A 24,891-nucleotide genomic window follows, 5' to 3' on the forward strand; every position below is an offset into this window, starting at 1 on the left:
AACTGCTGTTAGGCCTCGAGCGTGAGCACATGTAGACGCTCAATTATTGGAAACGTGGGAAAGGTAATTGTATGAAATCATTTCTGGATGATCTTTTCTGTCCGTCTTTAGATGCCGTGTGAATACCTGTCACTGGACGCCATGGAGAAGTGGATTGTTTGTGAGTTACGGTTTCACAATCATCCAATCAATACTCATGTTTGTTTCCGGCTCTTCTGGTTTAACATACAGATCTGAATCCTGGGTAATTTCTGAAAAGTACTCAGACTTCAGAGATTTTTGAGTAAAAATTCCTAAGTTTCCTAATTCCTAAAAAAAAGTCTAAATGTTGAGAAAAAAAGTCAACAATTTAATAACTTTGTAGAGTCTTGTGGTGTTGATGCTCTGCTATGAGGAGCTGGTAGAAGAACCAGAACACATGAGCCGGACTGCAGACTGAAGCTAATGTTAGAATAACTCTGACAGAAGGGAGGCCAATGTCCACAAAATGTCCACAAATTGTTTCGGTTTCTGTGCAGTCGGCTTCATCCTGTGCCACTCTGTGCTGAACACCGATGCGACTGCTCTGTCTCTGTGGAAACTGGCTCTGCAGAGCTCCACCTGCCTCTGCCTGTTCAGAGACGAAGTGTTCCACATCCACAAGGCAGCCGAGGACCTGTTCGTCAACATCAGGGGGTAGGAGCAGCTACTCATGGGACAATAAACTGTTCCTCATTTTTATTTATTAGGCCGTTAACGCTCACAATTTACCTAGATGAGTTTTGGATAGAACCAAAAATGCGTCTACTTTACAGGCAAGCTATTCCCTTTTCTATATTATTTTGTGACTGTTCCTTATGTGGTGGTCTGCTAAGTGCAATTCATGCCAGTCATTCAGAAGTCATGTTGTAAGTAACAAAATGCATTTCTCTCACCAGCTGTCATGCATGTCTTTTTCCAGCTACTGTTTAATCGTGGCAGTCCTTATGATTAATCACAGATCAGTTGAGTGTTCTCTAACACCTCCTCTGCTTGTGTTGCAGGTACAACAAACGCATCAATGACATCAGAGAGTGCAAGGAGCAGGCCCTGTCTCATGCGTACGTTCCTCCTTTATCCACTGATCCCTTCATTGCATCCGGACTGGGATTTCCTTTCCTCTTTGTTGCTCACACACAAAACATACTTCATGATTTATTTTAGTCTGTCAGCTCTGCAGCTCTCCTTCCCCAGCCTCTAGTCTCTCAGGCATCACCTCTTTCAGTCTCTTTATCCTCCTCCCTCTGTCTCCTCATCTCTGCTTTTATCCTCATTACTTATTCCGTCTCCCCTTTCATCTCCATTCTCCTGCCATCACTGTCATCTCCCTCCCTTTGTCCTCCTGCAGGATTGTCCTGAAAGTGTCAGACAGGGTTTAATCTGTGTGTTTGTGCTTTGATGCTCTGTGTCTCTGCAGAGGCTCCATGCACCGAGAGAGACGCAAGTTCCTCCGCTCGGCGCTGAAGGAGCTCGCTACCGTGCTAGCCGACCAGCCAGGACTGCTGGGCCCTAAGGTAATGCACAAATCCTCCTTAAAGGGATCCTGTTTTTGATCTATAGTTTTGTTTCATTTCAGCTCAAAATGTTGATTCTGCCCTTCTTTCCAGTAGCTGTATCAGAGAGTTTGTTCACGTTGAGTACATTGCAGAAGAGGATAAGGGCCTCACAGAGGTTTTTTGTTGAGTTCCTAGAAAATAGTCAAAACTCGAAAGAATAAATACTTCTGTTTTTTTCTGAAAATCTCAGAGTTCTGATTTTCCCCCCGAACATTTCTCAGATTTGGACTTTTCTCTCAGAATTCAGAATTACTTTCATATTTCTGACTTTTTTCTTGGTTTTTCATTTTTCAAATTTTTACTTTTTGCTGAGATTTTGACTTTTTCCGCAGAATTCAGAATTTATTTTTTCTCAGAATTTGACTTTTCATGTTTTTGGACTTTCTTTCTCAGATTTGGAAATAGTGTCCAAGTTCTTGTATTTCAATGCCGTCTTTTGACCTTCAGAATTACCAAGAGTTTGACTTTGACTAATGGGATATAGAATAGAGCAAAGAAGGAAATCAAATATTTGAGAGGAATTACATTTTCTGGTGATCCTAGAAATATATTCCTTTGTGGTCCAATGTAACAAAAGATGATCTTCTTCTTCTTACATTTCTCTTCATTGTGAAGGTGATCTTTTTAAGCCCTGTGGGTTCCTCGGGGCAGGAGGAGTCCTGATGAAGCTATCACAGACTTCCTCTGCTGCAGCGTATTACAAACTGTGTTCAGAGACTGTGAGAAAGCTGCCTAAAGTCCTGTGTGATTTATCTGAGAGTCATTGGGGAGTTTTTGACCTTTCCATTTCCCTCCCCATGTCTCTGTCTCCCACCAGGCGCTGTTCGTGTTCATGGCGCTGTCGTTTGCCCGGGACGAGATCATCTGGCTGCTGCGCCACGCCGACAACATCCAGAAGAAAAGCACCGACGACTTCATCGACAAGTACGCAAACATATGAACACACACAATCCCAGGGAGGCTGATAGAGTTCTGCAGGGACGGGGGGTTTCTGCAGTGGACCCTGAAGGCAGCATCCCCCGGTTCTTTAAAGTCTGATAGTGGTACTAACAAAATTTGAATGGAAATCGCCAAATTCTGCACATCAAATTCTAAATCGCCGACGTCCTGTTGGTCTTACGACATGACAAGGGGCTCCACTTTAGAAGCTCTGTAGGGGGCGCTATAGAGCCTTATTACCCACATCCCAGAAACAAGACCCCTAAATGATCCAATTTGTCACCAGACCCGAGGAGAAAAATACACTTTCTGGAACAATTAAGGCCTTAAAAAGCTGATGATTGCGTGGTCAGAAGAATACGTAACAACAGAGTGGGGCGTGGAGGAATCCCAGTATGAAATCTCTCCCTCACTCTGCAGACACATAGCAGAGCTGATCTTCTACATGGAGGAGCTGCGGGCCCACGTCAGGAAGTACGGCCCGGTGATGCAGAGGTACTACGTCCAGTATCTGTCCGGCTTCGACGCCGTGGTGCTGAACGAGCTGGTGCAGGTAGGAACACACACAGCCATGAGGGTGCACGGCAGGTCCCATAATGCACCTGTCTCTGAAACCTGTTGTCTGTCCGGCGTTTCTCTGGCAGAACCTGTCCGTGTGTCCAGAGGACGAGTCCATCATCATGTCCTCATTCGTCAACACCATGACCTCCCTCAGCGTCAAACAAGGTGGACATCATAATAACTCCTCTTTGATTTATACAAAGTGTGTGTGATCCGTTAAAGTACAGTGTGTGTGATGCTCCGTTAAAGTACAGTGTGTGTGATGCTCCGTTAAAGTACAGTGTGTGTGATGCTCCGTTAAAGTACAGTGTGTGTGATGCTCCGTTAAAGTACAGTGTGTGTGATGCTCCGTTAAAGTACAGTGTGTGTGATGCTCCGTTAAAGTACAGTGTGTGTGATGCTCAGTTAAAGTACAGTGTGTGTGATGCTCCGTTAAAGTACAGTGTGTGTGTGATGCTCAGTTAAGGTACAGTGTGTGTGTGATGCTCAGTTAAAGTACAGTGTGTGTGATGCTCCGTTAAAGTTAAGTGTGTGTATGCTGTCCTCGTGCTGCGTTCTCTAGCTTGCAGAACTAGACAGCTAGCTAACAATTTGTCGTCTATTAAATAAAGTTGATGAACTCAAGCGAGGCAAGAAGCGTTGGTTTTCTTCCGTTTACTTTGTTCACCAAGCAAGTATTTATAAAGGACATGGATATTCTTTTTTGTAAAACTGAAACAAACAGAAACAAGGGATACATAAATCTCACGAAGATAATATTACAGTACATAGCAGGTAGCATGATACCACGAGAGCTAGCATGGCTAAGTGACAAATTATCCTAGAGATGTAGAGACATAAATTCAACATAAACTCTTAATTGTCTACATGGCATTGAATGTGGTAACAAAGAATATGCACTTACAGACTAATAATGTCCAAAGCTCGCGCGTTAAAGGTAAGTCTTTGAAGAGGAATCCGGCAGAAACTGTATCCGTATGTTCTCCTAACTCAAGTCAACTCGACAATGAAAAAGAACTAAACCTGCGCGACTTTGTAAATAGTATTGTCCGCTAGGTGGCAGTATTTCCCCACATATAATACGCAAGCTACCAAATGCTTAAGGAGGGCAGAACACTCCCCGCTTGGCATAATAATATTATGCCACTACAAATTTACTTAAACAGAAATCACACAAAGTTCTGTCGGCAAGCAACATACATTTCTCTAACTATTCTGAGAGAAGAACAACTATTTCTGAGGTAGGTCTCAGAAGCACTTTAACAGGCCTTCTTTTGCTATTTTGACCTCCATCTTCCGGATCCTCTTGTCCCTGCTTGGCAGAGTGTTGACAACCACTCCCACAGGCCAGTCTTTTCTGTGGGCTTGGCTGTCCTTGAGCAGGACGACGTCGCCGGCCTTGATGTTTGGCCTTTCATCGGTCAACTTTCTGCGGCCCTGCAGCGTGGACAAGTAGTCCCTTCTCCATCTCTTCCAAAAGGTGTTTGCAAGGCTCGATGTGTTTCCATTGTTTACCATGCAGGTCCGCCATCTTCTGGTTCTGTAGCTGCCCGCGTAGCTTGCGGCAGGTCACACACCAGGAGTGTGGTGATGTGGTGGGTGCGTGGGACAATGATAGGGTGTTTCTCTTCTTTTGACAGGTCAGGTGCGGACGAGATACGACCTCCAACCCGTAATAGGCCATCTTCATCAGTCACGGGGTTGAGCTTCTTGAGTGGACTTTGCTTTGGAAGTGTCTTACCCTCTTTCAGGCATTTAATTTCATCTGCAAAGGCCTCATGCTGCATAGCGCGAAGGATCAGGCACTTTGCCAGTGCCAGCTCGGTTGTGGTGAGTGTGTCTTTGAACCTGCTCCAGCCTCTGCGATCTGCGCTGGCTGGATTTCCCTTGAAAGATGCAGCGACGTGGATGAGTCTGGCTGTAGCATTGCAGAGGTTTCTCCAGCTTGAGAATCTTTCGAAACCGCTGTGAGCCCAGCTGAGTGTCGGAGGCCCTGGTAGCTAGAGCAGTGACCTCAGGTCGGATCTCAGTGTCTGCGTCGGGCTCCAGCAGCGTGAAGATGTGGGGCTCCCACGTTTCCTCTGTGTTGTTGCGAGTCAGGAAGCTGGGACCGGAGTGCCAGATGCTTTGCTGTAGCTGTGCTGCAGGCATATATCTTGTGGCGTGGTCCGCAGGATTCTGGTCCGTGGGGACATATGACCACTGGTCAGGGTGAGTGGATCGTCTGATGCGGATCACCCTCTTTATGTGTAGGTCTTCCAGGGCTGTGAGCGATTCTCTCCACGTGTTCCACTCTGTCTCTTTGCCGGGGTCGAGTGGAGTGTCCCACCCCTGCTCTGATGAAAGTTCCCGCACTAAAGCTTTCCCCTGCATGACTATGGGAGCAACGAACCCCAGGGGGTCGTATAGGCTGTTAACAGTGGACAGGATACCTCTCCGTGTGTATGGCTTCTTCTCTCGTGTTCTCCTGAGTGAGCCAAGACGCTTGAATGCTTGTTCCCGGTTGCTTGGGAGAGGTTGCCGTGGCGACCGGAATGGCAGCGGTGCTACCCAGCTGTGGGCGTCGTCCTGGTAGACCTCTCTGTCCATGATGGTCAGGAACACTTTGTCATCCATTGACAGAGCCGGTTTGTTGTCGTCTCTGGAGCTCTCGAACACTGAGAGGCTGAGGCTGTCTGTGCTCGCTGCCCAGCCTGCCTCTTCATCACAGGGGAGTGAGCGAGGGTTGTGTCGCTGCGGTGTGTTGCTGTAGATTTCCTTCACCTGGATGTTATTTGGACAGGGATGGAGGAAAGATGTTCTGCCATTTTGTAGCACGTTGGCTTTGTACACGTTGACTTCAGCTGGTTTGTGGACCGTCCCCAGGCAGACGTCACCCACGATGACCCAGCCTAGGTCGAGCCGTTGTGCATACGGAGCGTTGTGTGGCCCGTTGACTTGCTCACGCACCTTATGCACTCTGAGGATGTCTCTTCCCAGGAGCAGGAGGATGGGTGCGTTTGGGTCTACATCTAGAATCCTTTGCGCCACTCGCTGCAGGTGGGGGTGGTGTTTTGCAATATCTGGAGATGGAATTTCAGATCTGTCATCCGGCACCATGTCACATTCGATGAGCGTGGGGAGGGGGAGTTGTAGTTTCCCATCCATCGACTCAAGCGTGAAGTTGTTGACTCGTCTGCCGGAGGTCTCTGTTGTCCCCGCGCAGGTCTTCAGTGTGTATGGGGCTGGACTGGCTTTGAGACCGAAGAGATTGAAGAACTCTGACTTTGCGAGTGACTTGTTACTCTGTTCGTCCAGCACTGCATACATCTTCACAGCTTTCTCTTTTCTCCCAGCAGGATAGGCTTTAACCAGGCAGATCTTGGCACATGAGCGTGGGCTGTCAGCATTGCGCAAATCTCTGTGCACTTGGAAGTGACTGTGGGCGTGTCCTCATCCGGCTCCCCGCTTTCCTCCTTCTCTGTGACGGCACTGTCGTTGAAGACAGGAGGGCCTGGGTGTAGAGCCGCGATGTGTCGCTCACTGTTGCACTCGGCACATTTGATTGGCACTCTGCAGTCTTTTGCCATGTGCTGAGTTGACCCACAGCATTTGAAGCAGATGCGGTTTTCTTTGAGGTAAGCCTTACGTTCTTCAATAGCTTTAGATCTGAATGTCCTACATCTTTTGAGTGGGTGTGGTTTCCTGTGTATAGGGCACTCGCGGTCTGGGTCGCCTATTCTCTTCTCCACAGAGCTGGTGTCGCCGTAGCTGGGTTTGGGTGTGACCTCTGTCTTGTGCACACTTACTGGGGTTTTGTAGCTGTGTTTCACTGACCTCTCTCCTTTCGGTGGCATGTTGCTGTTGGAGGTGGAGAAGGCGAAGCTTGGGTCATTACGCACTTTAGCCTGTCGTCTGACAAACTGTGAGAAGATAGAGAATGGAGGGAAGGCCACACCGTTTTCCTCTTTGTATCTGGATCCGATCGATATCCATCTCTCTTGTAGGCTGTAGGATAGCTTCTCTACGATTGGGTTCACCCCGCGGGCTGTATCCAAAAAGGCGAGGCCTGGTAGGTATCCTTCTTCCTTGGCACACTCCAGTTCCAGGAGGATATCACCGAGTTCTCTGAGTTTGGCGTTGTCTTTATTTGTCAGCTTTGGGAAATCTTCAATCTTTTTAAGCAGTGCGTGCTCTACAGCCTCTGGTGCCCCATAGATGAGTGGCGTGGGGCTATGATGAGCAGCTGGCTCAGCTGCATGTGCGACTGGTCTGTAGGAGTGCAGTGGAGCATGTGTTGGCGGTGCTGGTTGTCTGCCAAACATATCTGAGTGCTGCTGAACGTAGTTACCTGCACGTTCTGAGGCGTTTAAAGGTTTTCCCGGGACGTATGGCTCATGTTTCTCCCCGCTTTCAACCTCCTCTTCCTCATAGGCTGCAGCTTCTGCCTCAGCGGCGGCGGCCATCTTTTGAGTGGTGAGAACGTGGAGACTGGCTTCGAGCTCGGCTTTGTTTCTCAATGCGCTGGCTTCAACCTCAGCTTTCTGCCTAATCATGGCTGCTTCTTTCTCTGCAAAGGTTAGCTGGGCCAGTGCAGCTTTTGACTTTGCACGTGCTTTGATAGCTGCTGACGATGCGGAGGATACGTTGGACCTCTGACGCCTGTGACCGGCAGTCGGGTGTTCGGAATGGTTCTTGATTTTGGGTTGCCTCATGGCCGTTTTCTAGTAGCTCCAGAGCGGCAGCACCTTGTGCTTGTCCGGTGGCGTCACCTTCTGCTGCGCCCGCATGAAGCATCGTGGTCTTCTAAGGCTACCTTCTTTGCTTGAACTCGCCGTGCTGTAGTCTTTTTACTATGCTGTCCTCGTGCTGCGTTCTCTAGCTTGCAGAACTAGACAGCTAGCTAACAATTTGTCGTCTATTAAATAAAGTTGATGAACTCAAGCGAGGCAAGAAGCGTTGGTTTTCTTCCGTTTACTTTGTTCACCAAGCAAGTATTTATAAAGGACATGGATATTCTTTTTTGTAAAACTGAAACAAACAGAAACAAGGGATACATAAATCTCACGAAGATAATATTACAGTGCATAGCAGGTAGCATGATACCACGAGAGCTAGCATGGCTAAGTGACAAATTATCCTAGAGATGTAGAGACATAAATTCAACATAAACTCTTAATTGTCTACATGGCATTGAATGTGGTAACAAAGAATATGCACTTACAGACTAATAATGTCCAAAGCTCGCGCGTTAAAGGTAAGTCTTTGAAGAGGAATCCGGCAGAAACTGTATCCGTATGTTCTCCTAACTCAAGTCAACTCGACAATGAAAAAGAACTAACCCTGCGCGACTTTGTAAATAGTATTGTCCGCTAGGTGGCAGTATTTCCCCACATATAATACGCAAGCTACCAAATGCTTAAGGAGGGCAGAACAGTGTGTGATGCTCCGTTAAAGTACAGTGTGTGTGATGCTCCGTTAAAGTTAAGTGTGTGTGATGCTCCGTTAAAGTACAGTGTGTGTGTGATGCTCCGTTAAAGTACAGTGTGTGTGTGATGCTCCGTTAAAGTACAGTGTGTGTGATGCTCCGTTAAAGTACAGTGTGTGTGATGCTCCGTTAAAGTACAGTGTGTGTGTGATGCTCCGTTAAAGTACAGTGTGTGTGTGATGCTCCGTTAAAGTACAGTGTGTGTGTGATGCTCCGTTAAAGTACAGTGTGTGTGATGCTCGTTAAACTAAAGTGTGTGTGATGCTCCGTTAAAGTACAGTGTGTGTGATGCTCCGTTAAAGTACAGTGTGTGTGATGCTCCGTTAAAGTACAGTGTGTGTGTGATGCTCAGTTAAAGTACAGTGTGTGTGTGATGCTCCGTTAAAGTACAGTGTGTGTGATGCTCCGTTAAACTAAAGTGTGTGTGATGCTCCGTTAAAGTACAGTGTGTGTGATGCTCCGTTAAACTAAAGTGTGTGTGATGCTCCGTTAAAGTACAGTGTGTGTGATGCTCCGTTAAAGTACAGTGTGTGTGTGTGATGCTCCGTTAAAGTACAGTGTGTGTGATGCTCCGTTAAACTAAAGTGTGTGTGATGCTCCGTTAAAGTACAGTGTGTGTGTGTGATGCTCAGTTAAAGTACAGTGTGTGTGATGCTCAGTTAAAGTACAGTGTGTGTGATGCTCCGTTAAACTAAAGTGTGTGTGATGCTCCGTTAAAGTACAGTGTGTGTGATGCTCCGTTAAAGTACAGTGTGTGTGTGTGATGCTCCGTTAAAGTACAGTGTGTGTGATGCTCCGTTAAACTAAAGTGTGTGTGATGCTCCGTTAAAGTACAGTGTGTGTGTGTGATGCTCAGTTAAAGTACAGTGTGTGTGTGATGCTCCGTTAAACTAAAGTGTGTGTGATGCTCCGTTAAAGTACAGTGTGTGTGATGCTCCGTTAAACTAGAGTGTGTGTGATGCTCAGTTAAAGTACAGTGTGTGTGTGATGCTCAGTTAAAGTACAGTGTGTGTGATGCTCAGTTAAAGTACAGTGTGTGTGTGTGATGCTCCGTTAAACTAGAGTGTGTGTGATGCTCAGTTAAAGTGAAGTGTGTGATGCTCCGTTAAAGTACAGTGTGTGTGTGTGATGCTCAGTTAAAGTGAAGTGTGTGTGTGATGCTCAGTTAAAGTACAGTGTGTGTGATGCTCAGTTAAAGTACAGTGTGTGTGATGCTCAGTTAAAGTACAGTGTGTGTGATGCTCAGTTAAAGTACAGTGTGTGTGATGCACCGTTAAAGTACAGTGTGTGTGATGCTCAGTTAAAGTACAGTGTGTGTGATGCTCAGTTAAAGTACAGTGTGTGTGATGCTCAGTTAAAGTACAGTGTGTGTGATGCTCAGTTAAAGTACAGTGTGTGTGATGCTCAGTATAAGTACAGTGTGTGTGATGCTCAGTTAAAGTGAAGTGTGTGATGCACCGTTAAAGTACAGTGTGTGTGATGCTCAGTTAAAGTGTGTGACTGAGTGTGTTCTGTGTTCCAGTGGAGGACGGGGAGGTGTTTGACTTCAGAGGCATGAGGCTGGACTGGTTCAGACTGCAGGTGAGTGATCCAACTCTTTAGAGGGGGGGTTGGGCTCAAAACCACTGGACCCAGAAGTGCTTTCTGTTATTTTTAGGTATGAACGTTCATATTGTGTGTGTGTGTGTGTGTGTGTTGTGTGTTGTGTGTGTGTGTAGGCGTACACCAGCGTGTCTAAAGCCAGTCTGGGAATCTCCGATCACAAGGAGCTGGGGAAGATGATGAACACCATCATCTTCCACACCAAGATGGTGGACTCTCTGGTGGAGATGCTGGTGGAAACATCAGACCTGTCCATCTTCTGGTGAGACACACACACACACACACACACACACACACACACACACACACACACACACACACACACACACACACACACACACAGGGTGATCAGATGCATAGTAATCCTCTTATTATACAGCAAGTCTTAACCTCTTTCCTGTGTGTGTGTGTGTGTGTGTGTGTGTGTGTGTGTGTGTGTGTGTGTGTGCGTGTGCGTGTGTGTGTGTCCAGCTTCTACAGCCGAGCGTTTGAGAAGATGTTCCAGCAGTGTTTGGAGCTTCCCTCTCAGAGCCGACACTCCATCTGCTTCCCTCTGCTCTGCACACACTTCATGTCCTGCACACACGAGCTGTGCCCCGAGGAGGTAGAGAGACACACACACACACACACACACACACACACACACACACACACACACACACACACACACACACACACACACACACACACACACACAGGACTTCTCTGTATGAACGCAGTGTGTTTCCCCTCCTCTCAGCGGCACCACATTGGCGACCGCAGCCTGTCGCTGTGCAACATGTTTCTGGACGAGATGGCCAAGCAGGCCCGCAACCTGATCACCGACATCTGCACCGAGCAGTGCACCCTGAGCGACCAGGTACACACACACACACACACACACACACACACACACACACACAAGCAGTAGAAGTGACGTCTTAGTGTGCTGCTCTGGTGAAAAAGTGATAAGTCAGGGGTCTGTTTTGAAGCTGAGCCCCATACTGTAGTTCCTCCTATACAGGGATGGGCAGTATTTCTAATACATGTATTTGAAATACGTATTTCAAATACAAAATACTATTTTGTAATTTGTATTTTATTGAGGTTATGAAAATGCCTTCGTATTTTGTATCAAAATACTTCAGTGTTGTGTATTTTTGTATTTTCAAAATACTGTAAAATACTTTCTGTGAAACACTGTGATAACATCTATCTATCTATAAACGAATGTCTCTGTCTGTGGCACCTTCGCATAGTTAAGCCCCTGTGACGCCACGCTCGGCCACTAGGGAATGTTGGCGCTGTTTCACACTTGCTATGGGCATGCACATTGCACTCACAACACAAAACGTTCGGTGCTGCAGATTGAGTTGGGTAGCTACGTTGGCTAGTTTGTCCGGACCTGTCATACATTGTTTCAAAGCAAGGTGAGCAACCAAATTAACCTAATTTATTTAAGTAACACATTTATTCTCAATCTCAACCATGAATCATTCTTTTTATGGCATGTTCCTGTTCAGTGTAATGTTTGGTGTTCTTTGTAAGGCTAGGCTATTTCACTTTTGAATGTTAGCTGCTAACTCGCTGTGTTAGTTTCACTCAATGGCGGCGCTGGGGGGGGGCAAGCAGGGTCTTAAGACCCTCCAGTCAAAGGCTTTGCCCCCCCATTTGCCCCCCCTGCCCTCGAAACATATAAGCATTACAAACTATAATCCAAATAAAGGAAAAATTAAGACACCACCGAGACATAACAATCATAGGTAACCGTCCGACAACAATTGTTTATAACGTTGCTGTAGTGGTCCGTATTACAGAAGCGTCTGTATCTTTTTAGTATGTGTAGTGCGATTTGATTGGCAGTTTGCACGCAGACGTGCGTTTGACGTTCATGTTGGTGGCGGTTGACGCATAGCGGCTAGTTAACGACAGAGCAGATTAGCGAGTGACAGAGCAAAATGGACCGTTTTGTAACGTTAATTTCCAGAAAGCGGATGAGAGTGGATGATGGTGGTGGCGGCGGTGATTTGCGGATGCACAGTACGATGGAGGAGGACAGAGTGGACATGGACAGTGAGGATGAAGAGGCGGATGAAGAAGCGGCGGTAATGGAGTCGGCGGGGGCGAGGGCGGCGGCGGAGGAGGCGGCGGAGGCGGCGCAGGAGGCGGCGGCATCAGACTCGGAGGCCGATAACATCCCTGAAAATGTCGGGCAAGATTCGGGGAGTGAAGGGAGAGCTTTACCGACAGCCGTAGCTCCGATCTTGGGTGGCGGGAAACCTGGCCCTGTGGATTTAAGCCAAGACCCAGCAGAGGGACCGAGGCAGCCTCAGCTGAAGTCCTACCCGTGTCGGGCATTTTGCTCCCAGCTAACTTTAAGAAGTTTTTGCCAGTCTTGGTTTAAACAATACGCGTGGCTGGAATACTCGGTGTCAGTTGATGCTGCTTTCTGTTTTGCCTGTCGGCATTTTCCCCACCATGCTCGGACATCTGGTCACTCAGAAAAGAGCTTCACCCACGCTGGCTTCAGAAACTGGAGGAAAGGAGGTGAGAAACTAACAAAACACCATGCAAGTGTTTCTCATAAACTAGCAATGGAAGGCTGGTGTGAGTTTAAGGCAAGGATGAAAAGTGGTTCAAGGATTATGACTAAACTTGATGCTGGACATGAGAAAACAGTACAAGAAAACAGGCAGTACATGAGAGCAGTCATAGAATCACTGCGGTTTACTGCTTGTCAAACAATTGCACAGAGAGGGCACAGGGAAGATCAGCAGTCCACAAACAGAGGTAATTTTATTGAACTGTTAAATCTGCTGGGAAAGTTTGACACCATTGTCTCAAAGAAATTGTCCAGTGGACCTGGGAATGCCAAATATATGCATCATGATATCCAGGATGAGCTGATTGATGTTATGGCCAGCATGGTGAGGGAACAAGTGAGCAACGAGGTTAAGCTGGGAGAGCATTTTGCTTTAATGGTGGATGAAACAAAGGATGTGAGCAAAAAAGAGCAGCTATCTGTTGCTCTGCGATATCTAAACAATGATATGATTCATGAAGAGTTTCTGGACTTTATTTCTGCAGAGGGCCTGGATGCAGAGTCTTTACACAAATCAGTTAAACAAACACTGGCTAAGTGTAGCATAGACAAACATGCATGCATTGCACAGTGCTATGATGGGGCCTCTGTCATGTCCGGGTGCAACAATGGTGTCCAGGAAAAGTTTCGCCAAGAAGTGCCACATGCGCTTTACATCCATTGCTATGCACACAGATTAAACTTGGTTTTAGTTGACTGTGTACATAATGTGAAACCAGTTGCAGAATGCTTTGCAACGGTCAAGATGTTGTACAACTTCTTTTCTGGGACAGTGACTCACAAGGTGTTCATGGAGAAGCAACAAGAACTTGAGCCCACCAAACGCACAGTGGAATTGAAAAGACTATCAGATACCAGGTGGGCCTGCCAATATTCTACACTGTGGGCAATAAAAAGAACTCTCCCTGCTCTCTTAGCAACTCTTGTGGATGTGAGCAACCAGACGAATGCTCATAGAGCTACTGAAGCAAGATCACTGATTGGACTGATTGATGCACAATTTGTTGTGCACATCTGTATGCTTGAGAGCATATTCAAGCTCACAAAGAACTTATCTGATCATCTACAGGCCACAGATTTGGAGCTGGCATCTGCCATTGATCTGGTCTTTGCAGTTGTTGATACCCTCAATGACAAACGCAATGCTGAAACATGGACTGAAATCTGGGAGTGTGCCAGTGATATGTGTGAGACAGTTGGCATTGACATGCAGCGCCCACAGGTAAGGAGAAAAAAACAGCCCCACCACCTGCAGGACTTTGTGGTGAACAGCCAAACAGGATCAAAAGAGCCGCTGGAAACCTCAGAAGACTATCAGAACCACTGCTATTTCCCTGTAATCAATCGATTAATCAGTGAATTGGACAGGCGGTTTTCCTCTGACAGCTGTCACGTTCTAAAAGGAGCAGCAGCTCTTAACCCAAAACACGAGACATTCTTGGACAAAGATACTCTTTTGCCCATGGCTGAACATTATGGCGTATTGATTGAAAACCTCTCAGCAGAACTTCACCAGTTAAAAAGACTGATTGAGAGGAAAAACCAAAGGGGGGACGTTGTCAGCACCACCCATGATGTGCTGGTGCTTTTGAGGCCATACAAGGATGCATTCGTTGACCTGTTCAAGCTTGTCTGTATCTCTATGACACTGCCTGTCACATCAGCTTCATGTGAGAGGAGCTTCTCCTGCTTAAGGCGTTTGAAAACCTACCTGAGGAACAAAAGCGGAGATGCTCGTACCAGCAATCTGGGTGTCCTGGCAATTAGTTCAAGCAGGGCCAAAGCACTTGATGTCGAGGCAGTGATTAACCGCTTTGCAGCCAATCACAACAACAGGCGGATCGTTCTGTTGTGAGTGACCAGTGAGTACACAATTCTTTTTTGACAGATTTTAAAAATGTTACCGGTACTTATTGTTTGCCTCATATTATGTCAACTGTAAGTGTAGTATTTAGCCTGTGTGTCTGTCTGTGTGGTTGTTTCAGCAGTTTCAGTGGAGTCCAGATGAGGAGGAGAGAGGAGTTGAGAGCAGAAGAGAGGAAGACAGCAGTGGAGAGTGAAGGAGAGGAGAACAGAGGAGTTGAGAGAAGAAGACAGAAGTGGAGAGTGAAGGAGAGGAGAACAGAGGAGTTGAGAGAAGAAGACAGAAGTGGAGAGTGAAGGAGAGGAGAACAGAGGAGGAGGAGAGAGGAGTTGAGAGAAGAAGAGAGGAAGACAGCAGTGGAGAGTGAAGGAGAGGAGAACAGAGGAGGAGGAGAGAAGAAGAGAGGAAGACAGCAGGGGAGAGTGAAGGATAGGAGAACAGAGGAGGAGGAGAGAAGAAGAGAGGAAGACAGCAGTGGAGAGTGAAGGAGAGGAGAACAGAGGAGTTGAGAGAAGAAGAGAGGAAGACAGAAGTGGAGAGTGAAGAAGAGGAGATCAGAGGAGTTGAGAGAAGAAGAGATGAAGACAGAAGTGGAGAGTGAAGGAGAGGAGAACAGAGGACGGACGGACTTTACTGATAAATATATTACACACAACGTCAGACAGCTGTAACACAAAAGGAGACAGACTTTATACAATCATGTTTGAGAGCGAGGAGGAAATCCAAATACCTGCCAAGACCTTAAAGAGGGTCATAAATCTGGAAAGGATGAGAGGAGAGGAGAGGATGGGAGAGGAGAGGAGAGGAAAGGAGAGGAGAGGAGAGGAGAGGAGAGGAGAGGAGAGGAGAGGAGAACAGAGGAGTTGAGAAAAGAAGAGAGGAAGACAGAAGTGGAGAGTGGAGGAGAGGAGAACAGAGGAGGAGGAGAGAAGAAGAGAGGAAGACAGCAGTAGAGAGTGAAGGAGAAGAGAACAGAGGAGTTGAGAGAAGAAGACAGAAGTGGAGAGTGAAGGAGAGGAGAACAGAGGAGTTGAGAGAAGAAGAGAGGAAGACAGCAGTGGAGAGTGAAGGAGAGGAGAACAGAGGAGGAGGAGAGAAGAAGAGAGGAAGACAGCATGGAGAGTGAAGGAGAGGAGAACAGAGGAGGAGGAGAGAAGAAGAGAGGAAGACAGCAGTGGAGAGTGAAGGAGAGGAGAACAGAGGAGGAGGAGAGAAGAGAGGAAGACAGCAGTGGAGAGTGAAGGAGAGGAGAACAGAGGAGGAGGAGAGAAGAGAGGAAGACAGCAGTGGAGAGTGAAGGAGAGGAGAACAGAGGAGGAGAGATAGTGAAGATGAGAGGAAGACAGAAGTGGAGAGTGAAGGAGAGGAGAACAGAGGAGTTGAGAGAAGAAGCGAAGAAGACAGCAGTGGAGAGTGAAGGAGAGGAGAACAGAGGAGTTGAGAGAAGAAGAGAGGAAGACAGCAGTGGAGAGTGAAGGAGAGGAGAACAGAGGAGTTGAGAGAAGAAGAGAGGAAGACAGCAGTGGAGAGTGAAGGAGAGGAGAACAGAGGAGTTGAGAGAAGAAGAGATGAAGACAGAAGTGGAGAGTGAAGGAGAGGAGAACAGAGGAGTTGAGAGAAGAAGAGAGGAAGACAGCAGTGGAGAGTGAAGGAGAGGAGAACAGAGGAGTTGAGAGAAGAAGAGAGGAAGACAGCAGTGGAGAGTGAAGGAGAGGAGAACAGAGGAGTTGAGAGAAGAAGAGAGGAAGACAGCAGTGGAGAGTGAAGGAGAGGAGAACAGAGGAGTTGAGAGAAGAAGAGAGGAAGACAGAAGTGGAGAGTGAAGGAGAGGAGAACAGAGGAATTGAGAGAAGAAGAGATGAAGACAGCAGTGGAGAGTGAAGGAGAGGAGAACAGAGGAGTTGAGAGAAGAAGAGATGAAGACAGAAGTTGAGAGTGAAGGAGAGGAGAACAGAGGAGGAGAGATAGTGAAGATGAGTTTAGAGAGGAAAAGAGAGGAACACAGGAGTGAAGAGATAGTAAAGAGGAGATCAGAGGTGAGACAAAAGATTCAGTGAGACAGTGGTAAGAGTATACTGTGTTGCACTACACACTGCTACAATTCTGTTCCACTAGTAAATCCACAGATGTTCTCTGTGGTGGCTAGGATTTAAATTGTATTCTTGTGCTTGCTTGTTTGTTGATTCATTAAATACAAGTAATTAAATATGCTTGTGTTTGTTGTATATAAACATTTAGTAACGTGCATTTCAATGTAGTGTATTAGCCCGGGAACAGTGGTGTTTGGTGTTCGTTATGTCAGAATTCACTAGCACCTCCTATAAAAAATCAGACCCCCCCATTGCCCCCCCAACAATAATTTTCTGGAGCCGCCCCTGGTTTCACTCTCTTTGATTTGATCCAGTGAACATTCAAATAATCACGTTTTTAAAGTGATTGTTATGTTAGACGGGTTCCGTTTGTTTCATGTAGCCTATAGGCTACTTAGGAGTTTTGTACGTCATTGTCTATATGTGTGCTGCTGCAGCACCACAGATAACCAACCCCCTCCGCCACTTGTAGTAGGCTAGTTTTGGCTCATAGGCTACTGTTGGCCATTTAATGATACATTTTCTTAGAAATGTACCTAACTAATGTTCTGCTGTTGACTGTATGTAGCCTACACAATATGTAGGCTAAAGTAAGCAACAATCATACAGTACAACATGCCACAAATTTGTTCTCCCTCAGATTCAGGTTCAGAACGTGATTGGAGGGACAGTTAGGAGTTGCAGGGACCTGTGCGGAGAAATGAGTGAGAATGAGTGGGAGAATGGGAGACAATGAGGAGAGCAGGTAAGGGAGTTGAACTGATGGAAGCTTGTATGCTGCATTCTTGACACATTTACAGCTGTGTAGCATTTATAATGGTATTATAGAAATAAAGCATTTATGGATGCCGATTCTGAATATTTTGTTTACTAAGCTTCAGGAACTATGAACTTTGAGCATAGTGGCTACGCTTTTTCAGTGCATAATGTGTTCGCAGTTTTCAATTTGTGATGCATTTGGAATTTTAACATTATAAATAATAGTTGCAGCTTCAAACAAAGTAGGCCTACACCACCCGTGGGTGCTATTGACAAACCAATACTGAATTATAAATAATGAAACTATATACATAATAAAATAAAATAATGGAAATCTGATTTTCAATGTATGTATTATTTATATACTATTATATATTTCAATTTAAACATATTTCTGTAGTTTAGATGCAATAGATAGTGAAGTCTTCTTTTTATCTCACAGCTCTGACCAGCCCCTGGAAATACCAGAGGAGAATCCTACCCCAAGCACTAGTACTGCTCAGTGGACTGTGAGATCAGCGATATTAGATGGGACTTATTTTGAAATTGTGAAACAAACAGAATCTGGGCAAGTTCAGGCTGAGTGCAAATTATGTACAAAGAAGAAAACCATCATATCTGGTTCTGTTCAAGCCACTACAAATTTCAAAACTCACCTGAAGAGGTTGCATGCTGAGGTACTTCCAGAGTTTGAGCAACACAAGCAGGGTTTCAGCAGCGGAAAGAAAAGGACCATCGGTACCACACTCAAGCAGACAAAGTTGTTTACAGAGTGTTCTCCCAGAAATGCCCAGATCTCTCAGAAAAAGGTAGATGACTTAATCACTGCCTATGTTGTTGAAGGAATGCATCCTCTTTCAACTGTTGAACAGCCGGAATTCATTGACCTTGTTGAGGGCTTGAACCCAGAAGCAACTGTTATCTCTAGAAGAACTCTAGGAAGAAGGATTGACAATGACTTTACAACAAAAGTGGATGATTTGAAGGAAGTTTTGAAAGGTGTTAAGCACTTATGCACCACAGCTGATATTTGGTCCACCAAAGTTTCAAGCTTTTTTGGTGTGACAGCACACTGGATTCAGCCAGATACACTTGGCCGCCTGTCTACAGCACTAGCGTGCCGCCATTTCCCTAGTCCACACACATACGATAGAATTGCCGAGACACTGGATGAAATCCACGCCGAATATGGGCTGTCCCATGAACGTATTGTTGCTACAGTAACAGACAATGCGTCGAATTTCGTGAAAGCGTTCAAAGAATTTAATATTTCAGCAGTGTGTGTGGACGAGGAGAGTCAAAACGATGAAGAAGATCTCTCATTTATCGCAATAGACTCTTCAGACTCTGAGGAAAATGAGAATGGCATTATTTTACCTACTCATTTGCGATGCGCGTGCCATACTTTAAGTCTGGTTGCGACAATTGATGCAAAAAAGGCCATGAAAGAAAATTCTAGCTTGTCGCGTCTTAACAACTCCACAATGGGAAAATGTTCTGCACTGTGGAATGCAGCAGGAAGGCCTAAAAGCGCTGAAGTGGTGTCTGCAGTACTGAAATTCAGGTTGATTACACCTTGTGCGACGCGTTGGAACTCTCTTTATGACAGCCTTCATCAGCTCTGCAGCATCCACGAGACCCTCCCTGATCTCATGAAACCTGCCATTGTATAAGGATGCAGAGATGGAGTACATTGAAGAGTATACCAAAGTCCTGAAACCCCTTGCGCAGGCAATAGATCGATTGCAGAGCCAGTCACCGTGCTATTACGCAGAATTAATTCCAACCCTATTTGCAATAGAGGGTAAGCTTGAAGCTCTGCATGCCAACAACCTCCGTTACTGTTCGCACCTTCTGCATGCCATAGTGGATGGTTTCCATCGGAGATTTGGTGCCTTTCTAGATCTTCGACCAGAAGTAAACGAAGCGATCCTGGCGAGTGTGACCCATCCGTACTTTAAGATGCGCTGGCTCCCTCCACACCTGGCAGGTAAAAAAAAAGAATCCAAGAACTGATGCTTCAGGCTGCCACTGATCTTGGGCTTGTGACTGAGAGTGAGGCTTCAAATGCAACTTCTGCGGTAGAGGAAGAGGATGACTTCTTCATCTTCACAGAAGACGTGGAGGTTTTCCAGAAGTCTACTCACAGCAAGGCAGAGCTAGAGTCACTTCATTTTTTGGAGGACCAAAGGAAGGACTTGCCATCCTTGGACCAGTATCCCCTCATCAAAAACCTTTTTGTGAGGTTCAATACCATCATTCCATCCTCTGCTCCAGTAGAGCGTTTATTTTCCTTTGCTGGACTGATTAACAGGCCCCATAGGCGGCGTCTGAATGCAAATCTCTTTGAGAAGCTAGTTGTGCTTAAAGGCATTAACTGAGGAGACACCACTAGGTTATACACACTGTTTTGCACATGCTTGGATCACAACACTTGAGTTTGCCATTTTCCTGTTTCACAGTATTAATGTGACAACCTGTTTTTTTAAAATTATTATTATTTTTACTTTTTTGTTGTGCATTGTGATGAAACCCACCAAGTGTGGTAGTGGTGGTGTTTATGCTACCTACTGTAGCTTACATTTCCAAATAAATCATCAATTTGGATTGTTTGTCTTTGAGTTATTGTCACTGCTTCATAGTGGGCAATCTATTACAACAATAGAGTAAGGGCAAACATATTGGGATGTCTAACCTGAGGGGTCAGCATATCTAATCTGTTAACTGAATATGGAAGGAGTCTCTTGCTTTCAGATGTTTTTCCAGATAGTGTGCACAAGTGAAGGGATAGACGAAAAAGGTTTTTAGAAATAAGTATTTTGTAGTATTTTGAAAATACAAAAATACAGTATTTTATTTTGATACATTTTTAAGGTGGGTATTTTGTATTTTATTTGGAAATACATTTTGATGTATTTGTGCCCATCCCTGCTCCTATACGTCTGAAACTTGCTGGGTAAATGAAGCAGGGTGAGACGCACAAAACGCCTCTTGGCGTCATAACAGGAAGTCGGCTGTTGAGGATTTTCTGTGCTGCACCTCATTTGATCCTCTTCAAATCAGTTGGTAGAGCCTTTGGGGCTCACAGCTGAAGCTGTGTCTTTTAAAGCTCCTTAACTTGATCTCCATCAGTTTATTTTAAAGCTGCAGATCTGAGAACATCACCGTGAATAATCGTCACTGGCAGATGTGTTCACAGACATTTTCAATAGGTCACTGCTCCAGTCTGTAGTCCCCACATGTTTTAAAGAGTCCATCATTGTCCCTGTCCCCAAAAAGACAAAACCCATCTGCCTCAATGACTACCGCCCAGTTGCACTCACCTCCATCATCATGAAGTGCTTTGAGCGGTTAGTCAAACCTTTTATCACCTCCTCCCTCCCTAACTCACTGGACCCCCTGCAGTTTGCCTACAGAGCAAACAGGTCCACGGATGATGCCATCTCCCTCACCCTCCACACTGCCCTCTCCCACCTGGACCAGAGGAACACTTATGTGAGAATGCTGTTCATTGACTACAGTTCAGCATTCAACACCATTGTGCCCTCCAAGCTCATCATTAAGCTCAGGGACCTTGGGCTCAACAGCGCCCTCTGTGACTGGATCATGAGCTTCCTGACGGGCAGATCCCAGGCAGTGCGGATGGGGAACATCACATCCTCCACCTTGACCCTCAACACCGGAGCCCCTCAGGGTTGTGTGCTCAGCCCTCTCCTCTACTCCCTGTTCACGCACGACTGCGTGGCCACACACAGCTCCAACACCATCATCAAGTTTGCTGACGACACGACCGTCATCGGCCTGATCACAGACGGCGACGAGACGGCGTACAGAGAGGAGGTCAGAGCCCTGACATCTTGGTGCCAGGACAACAACCTCCATCTCAACGTCAGCAAAACAAAGGAGCTGATTGTAGACTACAGGAAGAGGCAGAGAGAGGCACACACACCCATCACCATCGACGGGACTCCTGTGGAGAGAGTCAGCAGCTTCAGGTTCCTCGGGGTAAACATCAGTGAGGACCTGACATGGACACATCACACCAGGGTCATATCCAAGACGGCTCGACAGCGGCTCTTCTTCCTCCGCAGGCTGCGGAAGTTCAACATGGACTCCAGGATACTCTGCAACTTCTACAGGTGCACCATCGAGAGTATCCTGACTGGCTGCATCACCGCCTGGTATGGCAGTTGCACCGCCCTCAACCGTAACACTCTACAGAGGGTGGTGAAAACTGCTCAGCACATCACCAGGACGGAGCTGCCATCCATGGAGGACCTCTACACCCAGCGGTGTAGGAAAAAGGCCGGTAGGATATTAAAGGACCCCCATCACCCCAGCACCAATCTGTTCTGTCTGCTGCCGTCTGGCAGACGGTACCGCAGCATCCGGACCAAGACCACCAGACTCAGAGACAGTTTTATACCACAGGCTATAAGACTACTGAACTCCTGAGCTGTGTGAATGTCTACTCACATCTGTTTATAGTACACACATACACATACATATATATTATACATATCTGCCATACATATCTGTTTATAGTACACATATCCATATATTGTACATATCTGCCATATACATCTGCTATACATAATATATGCATCTGTCCATACCTCCTCATTCCACAGAGTAAAGTATGTAAATACTCTCAATGTATTCCACATATGTATATATTTCACATCCTCAAATCTTTATTGTTGATATTGTAAATATTCTTCTCTCTTTTTGCACTATTTTATTTATCTTTTGCACCATGTATGTTGAGTTGTTAGAGGAGCACGCAACATAAGATTTTCATTGCCAACATATACGTTGTATCTGCTGTGCATATGACAAATAAAACCTTGAAACCTTGAAACCTTGAAACCTCCTAACCTCCTTTGCTCCTCTCTCCTCCTCATCCTCGTCTCTGATCAGCTGCTTCCCAAACACTGTGCGAAAACCATCAGCCAGGCGGTGAACAAAAAGAGCAAGAAGGCCACGGGGAAGAAGGGGGAGCCGGAGAGGGAGAAACCAGGGGTGGAGAGCATGAGGAAGAACCGGCTGCTGGTCACCAAGTCAGTGAACGCACCACCAGCTCTTTATACTGCTGTTAATGAGCATTACATCACTTCCTGTCCCCGGGTCTGGAGGTCAATGGTTTCTGAGTGTGTGTTTGTGTCTCCCCCCCCCCCCCCCCTCCCCCCTCAGTCTGGATAAGCTGCACACGGCGCTGTCGGAGCTCTGCTTCTCCATCAACTATGTTCCTAACCTGGCCGTGTGGGAGCACACCTTCACCCCCCGGGAGTACCTCACCTCACACCTGGAGATCCGCTTCACCAAGTAAACACACACACACACACACACCTGCAGGACAACACTCACAGAACAATAATTAAAAGAACTCAAAGCCACACGAGGAAACTCCGTGGTAAAATGAAGAAGAAAGTTCTAAAAGAGTGTGAAAATAAAAGGGGATTTAAAAGCCAACAATAAGTGCTGTTCGAAAGACGTACAAATCACAACAAATAAGAGAAACTTAGAAGTCTCTCATGAAACCAAACGTTACTGTCAGAGATCTGTCAGAAACTCAAAGTTGAAAGCATTTTTATTGCTATTTTCTTGGTGGCTAACATGAGCAGGGTGGCATTCATTATGGATCATTTAGAAAGGATAGTTTTGCTGTTCTCTATTAATAATATGTATAATTAATCAAAATCAATGCCTGTAAAACCATCTTCTTTGTTTACTTAATATTTGGACATGTGTATAACTCCAGCCTTTATATAAACTAAGCACTAAGCGTCTCTTTAGAGCTCTCAACCTGACCTCCATCCTGAGCAGCAGAGGCTGACGGTAGAGAGAGTGAAAGGTCATGTCCCCCCCGCCTCCTGACACTGTGACCCCCCCCACCAGGTCCATCGTGGGGATGACGATGTACAACCAGGCCACGCAGGAGATCGCCAAGCCCAGCGAGCTGCTGACCAGCGTGCGGGCGTACATGACGGTGCTGCAGTCCATCGAGAACTACGTCACCATCGACATCACCCGCGTCTTCAACAACGTGCTGCTGCAGCAGACGCAGCACCTGGACAGCCACGGGGAGCCCACCATCACCAGCCTCTACACCAACTGGTAGATACCGGCTGAACACACACCTGAACACACACCTGAACACACACCTGAACACACACCTGAACACACACCTGAACACACACCTGAATGCAACTGAACACACACCTGGAGAGGAGACCTTTCTGTAGCATTTAAACCTCACTGTCGAGAGGAAGGGAACTGTTAATGTGCCACAGGGAGTGCTCATAACTGTGTGTGTGTGTGTGTGTGTGTGTGTGTGTGTGTGTGTGTGTGTGTGTGTGTGTGTGTGTGTGTGTGTGTGTGTGTGTGTGTGTGTGTGTGTGTGTGTGTGTGTGTGTGTGTGTGTGTGTGTGTGTGTGTGTGTGTGTGTGTGTGTGTGTGTGTGTGTGTGTAGGTACCTGGAGACATTGCTGCGTCAGGTCAGTAACGGACACATCGCCTACTTTCCCGCCATGAAGGCCTTCGTTAACCTGCCAACCGAGAACGAGCTGACTTTTAACGCCGAGGAGTACTCCGACATCTCAGGTACACACACACACACACACACACACACACACACACACACACACACACACACTTCAGGGGACCCTTTGTTTAATGGAGGTTGTGTATGTGTGTTTGCTCAGAGATGCGTTCGCTGTCCGAGCTGCTGGGTCCGTACGGGATGAAGTTCCTCAGCGAGAGTCTCATGTGGCACATCTCCTCTCAGGTGGCCGAGCTGAAGGTGAACACACACACACTCACACACACACACACACACACACACAGGTTTTGTATCAGGAGTGCATTCAGATGTCTCGGCTCGATGATGAATTGTACTTCAGGGATAAATCAGATTCTAGTTCAGCGCTGACTTCTTTCTCCGGGCAGAAACTGGTGGTGGAGAACATGGAGGTTCTGACCCAGATGAGGACGAGCTTCGACAAACCGGAGCACATGGCTGCTCTCTTCAAGAAACTCACCTGTAAGTGCGCAGACACACACACACACACACACACAGCTTAGTAACAGTTTGTGGCCAGAATTGCATCCAAATACCGTCTGTTAACCTGGATTTCAGGGTAACAATATTGTGTTTGACTTTGGTTTGCAAAGGGGCGGAACATTTCCGGTAAATTTCCATGGGAAGTTAAACTGGGAATTGAGGGTAATGGAATTGTATGGTATCCATGCAAAATGATACAATTACATTTTTAATATTATTTTATGAACAATCGTTTGTTTCATTGAAGAACAGAAACACGAATGTTGAGTTAAATATTACTCACCCCCCAACCCCACTCATTCAAAAATGAACAAAAATGCACCCCCCCTCCCAAAATCTCTTCCCCAGAAAGTATGCCCCTGTCATATTTTGGGTCCAGCATGTGCGCTGC

The 24,891-nt window shown here is 46.3% G+C and overlaps 1 protein-coding gene across 4 annotated transcripts in view; it reads left to right on the top strand.

The window, feature by feature from the left end:
• nckap1 (NCK-associated protein 1) overlaps window positions 1–24,891 on the top strand; it is a 48,158-nt gene that overhangs the window by 16,859 nt on the left and 6,408 nt on the right. For all 4 annotated transcript variants that reach the window (XM_063874687.1, XM_063874688.1, XM_063874689.1 and 1 more), the window contains 17 exons: window positions 112–160; window positions 519–675; window positions 1,023–1,079; window positions 1,436–1,532; window positions 2,392–2,498; window positions 2,934–3,066; window positions 3,158–3,239; window positions 10,064–10,122; window positions 10,260–10,405; window positions 10,615–10,747; window positions 10,883–11,002; window positions 22,358–22,497; window positions 22,631–22,762; window positions 23,336–23,554; window positions 23,910–24,040; window positions 24,142–24,239; window positions 24,386–24,479. In XM_063874687.1, coding sequence (XP_063730757.1) covers window positions 112–160; window positions 519–675; window positions 1,023–1,079; window positions 1,436–1,532; window positions 2,392–2,498; window positions 2,934–3,066; window positions 3,158–3,239; window positions 10,064–10,122; window positions 10,260–10,405; window positions 10,615–10,747; window positions 10,883–11,002; window positions 22,358–22,497; window positions 22,631–22,762; window positions 23,336–23,554; window positions 23,910–24,040; window positions 24,142–24,239; window positions 24,386–24,479 — 1,954 coding nt within the window. The remainder of the gene's footprint in view (window positions 1–111; window positions 161–518; window positions 676–1,022; window positions 1,080–1,435; window positions 1,533–2,391; window positions 2,499–2,933; window positions 3,067–3,157; window positions 3,240–10,063; window positions 10,123–10,259; window positions 10,406–10,614; window positions 10,748–10,882; window positions 11,003–22,357; window positions 22,498–22,630; window positions 22,763–23,335; window positions 23,555–23,909; window positions 24,041–24,141; window positions 24,240–24,385; window positions 24,480–24,891) is intronic.

The sequence above is a fragment of the Eleginops maclovinus genome, chromosome 22, assembly GCF_036324505.1.
Source record: "Eleginops maclovinus isolate JMC-PN-2008 ecotype Puerto Natales chromosome 22, JC_Emac_rtc_rv5, whole genome shotgun sequence".
In the NCBI taxonomy this organism is placed as follows: Eukaryota; Metazoa; Chordata; class Actinopteri; order Perciformes; family Eleginopidae; genus Eleginops; species Eleginops maclovinus.